The sequence below is a fragment of the Frankliniella occidentalis genome, unplaced genomic scaffold (genome assembly GCF_000697945.3).
Source record: "Frankliniella occidentalis isolate FOCC.00 unplaced genomic scaffold, Focc_3.1 Scaffold257, whole genome shotgun sequence".
NCBI lineage: Eukaryota > Metazoa > Arthropoda > Insecta > Thysanoptera > Thripidae > Frankliniella > Frankliniella occidentalis.
Genome location: NW_026267383.1, coordinates 123307 through 126294, shown reverse-complemented (window position 1 = coordinate 126294; position 2988 = coordinate 123307). Strand labels below are relative to the sequence as shown.

At 35.3% G+C, this 2988-nt stretch overlaps 1 protein-coding gene across 2 annotated transcripts; it reads left to right on the top strand.

The window, feature by feature from the left end:
* LOC113213166 (uncharacterized) lies at window positions 1-1121 on the top strand. Of its 2 annotated transcripts, none has more exons than XM_026432142.2 (5): window positions 1-221; window positions 302-374; window positions 446-614; window positions 692-927; window positions 1024-1121. In XM_026432142.2, exons 1-4 carry the CDS (start codon window positions 18-20, stop codon window positions 822-824), a joined length of 579 nt encoding a protein of 192 aa, XP_026287927.1. In that variant the 5' UTR covers window positions 1-17; the 3' UTR covers window positions 825-927; window positions 1024-1121. The 2 variants fall into 2 exon arrangements, with proteins under 2 accessions (XP_026287927.1, XP_052129206.1); XM_052273246.1 differs by having other exon boundaries at window positions 1017-1121.
* The last annotated feature ends 1867 nt before the right edge of the window (window positions 1122-2988 follow it).

The window sequence follows — 2988 nt, the reverse complement described above, 5'->3', positions numbered from 1 at the left end:
AACAAATTTGTGGCTTCATGGAGGCTTTGGGTGTTGCTGAGATGAGTTCAGGTCAACCAGCCAAGGTCGAGAGAGCTAACAGAATTTCCAAGATGACTGAATTAATGGATGGAGCTTGTGAAGGAAATGAGAGGCCTCAAATTATTTTGTCAACTGCAACCATTCCTATCATCTCAAAATGTTTTAATGAGGACCTTTCCTTCATGCTACAAGTAATCCCTGTAAGTATGATAATCCAGTATGATCCCATCTTCTAATTTTTTCACAAATGAGTGTTTTAACTTTTGGTTTTCTTTTGCAGTCTGATTCAAATGAAGCTGATATTCTGGAAGCATCTCAGTGTTCTAATGGAAACTCTATTCTTGTTCTTAAAGGTATGTAAAATTACTTTCATTCTGCCTTTAGTTTCTAAATAGACTATTTAATTAGTTTTATTTAATTACAGGAGCCAGCATTTTTGATGAGGAATCTTATCCTTACTTAGTTATTCAGAATAGTTTTCTAATTAAGTGTGTTGACTTAGTTCAATCATTAGCAGCGTTCATATCAAGCTTTTATGTATTTGGCTACTCATACAAAAATGAAGTCAAATGCACTCTAGAATTTATTCAGAGGTAAGATTATTTGTAAAATACTTCTGACATGATATAATATCTTCACTTGCAACTACAACTTAATATTTTTATCATAGGTTTCTTTTGAACGTGAGCCCTGAGAAGGGCAGCAAATTCCCCAAGCGCTTTACAGAGAATGTGATTGCCAAGGTTGTCAACCTTTCGAATGAACTACAGTCATTCAATTCCCCGTGGGCTCTTGGATTTTAATGTTTTAATCATGGACTCTACATTCAAGTCAACTTGAAGTTTTAACCACTTCCATTAAAAATATGGGGATTTTAAATAGGATTTTTCTTTAATGCTGTCAGAGGTAAGTTGTGTATCAATGAATTATGAACTGGTTGCATTGGGTCTGTTTCTGGATCTGATCTTTGTAATTACTTTTCTGCTTTCCCTTAGGACACAGCATATTTAATTTTTGAAGGAGCAGCTGCAGTTGAGTCTCTACTACAGAACCAAATTGACCAAGGTGTACCAAACCAAATTGATCTGAACATACTAAAGTAATTTTTTATTTTTGTCTTTTAATGCTGTTACTTTTGATTCTAGATTATCAACTAATCACTGACATTTTTCATTTCAAGGTGTCTCCTATGAAATCCATTTATAGCTGGGACAATGTGAAATCAGCACAATATGGAAATGAACTGAGCTTTATTTTTAAGAATCTTCTATTCAATCTGACTTATAAATTTGTTTCCTGCTTGGTTTTTATATGTACACCTAGATTTTTATCTCTGCTACAGAAGTAAGTTATCTTACTTGCTATCAATTGCTACTACTAAAGAAACTATTTTAGTAATCTATTCATTTGTGTTATCACAAGCTATTGTCTGTTATTACCTGACATTTTGAAATGCTTAGTTACTACAGTGTTAATGATTTGGAAAATAAATGAAGTGAAGTTAACACGCTGACTTTCTTTTGCATTGCCTTTATTGAGATTTCACTGAGATTGATGACACATTTTATGCAGTTTCTTGAAATTTAACGTTAAACGGAGAACTAACTTTAAGGAAAAGGTCGTGACATTTTACAAGAACAAAATGATAAATTTAATACGGTTTCTTGAAATATAATATGCAAAAGGAGATGAAATTTGAGGAAGGTGTTACGACGTTTCAGAACAATTGAGTAATGAAATTTCATTTTGTATCGTAATGAAATTTCACTACGTACTTGTAATGAAATATTTAATAACGTTGTCATGAAATTGTAATGAAAATAGCTTTATATTAATGTTATTAAAATGTTATTAAATTTTTTTTACAGTGTAGTCTATTACCGTTGAACACCGATCCGGCAGATAACCGTAGAACAAAGGAACGGGTAGCTAATAGAAGTTGGAAAAATAAGTCCAAATGATAATTTCATGTGGACATTATGTGCCACTTGAACCCCTTGTCCAAAATTTCTAGTTGTGTATACTTTAAAGTAACTTTTGTGTACCTAAAATTAAGTTTCAGTTAAGTGGAGGCAGGTATGTAGGTAAAACTTAAGTTTTTCCTCCCGGGTAGCCGTAAACGTAAGTTATTTTGTCGTCTTCAAAGTCCGTCTGAAGGTAAGCGGCGGCGTATATTTATTAAATTTTTCGGAAACCCAGACTCGAGCGTCAATAAGTTGAAAAAGATCCCGATTACACTCAAAAAGCCCTTTCTAATGGTGTAGGAGAGTGACCTATCGGCTCTGAGTCACTGTTCCATACTATTACCGGAAAAACTTTGAGGAACTCCCATATTTGAGGAAACCTTCACCGATCTCGACTCAGAAATTTTGAGGAATCTTTTGGAAAAGGGATACAGTGTTTGGAAATTATATACTTAACGTACGGCGAAGGAAATAAGGTGAATTAAGGTAAACTCTGCTTGTGACGCTAATTATCCTAATTGGAGCTCCCCTTTTGTACGTCCCAACTCTACTGACTAGTTTCTTCCTTCAATAACTATAAATCCGGTATTAAAAAGCGAAAAAAATTACTCGTGACTCAGAGCAATGTTTCATAATGAAAGATGTACGGCGATTGTCTAACTGACCATCTAGACAGGCCGTGACCAGTGAAGACATTTGAAGTCGTAAAGTTTCTACACTTACTGCCAAGTGGTATTGATCGAAAGAGTTGGGAACGCCTGAGGCGTGCTTATCTACCAACACTAAGGTAAAGGGGGTCATCACACTGCGAAAAGTGAGGCGAGGACGACGGTCCCCTTCGCTTTGAAAAGTGTGTGGCAATGTCAAAGCAAAAACAATTGGTGCACTACGAAAATACCCCGGTAAGTCTAGCCCCAACCCTTTGCTATGACCGTTAAATGTTAGGATAGAGAAGTAAACTTGTACGATAGGTTTTAGCCCGCCCTTCTGCTTTGAAAAAGCT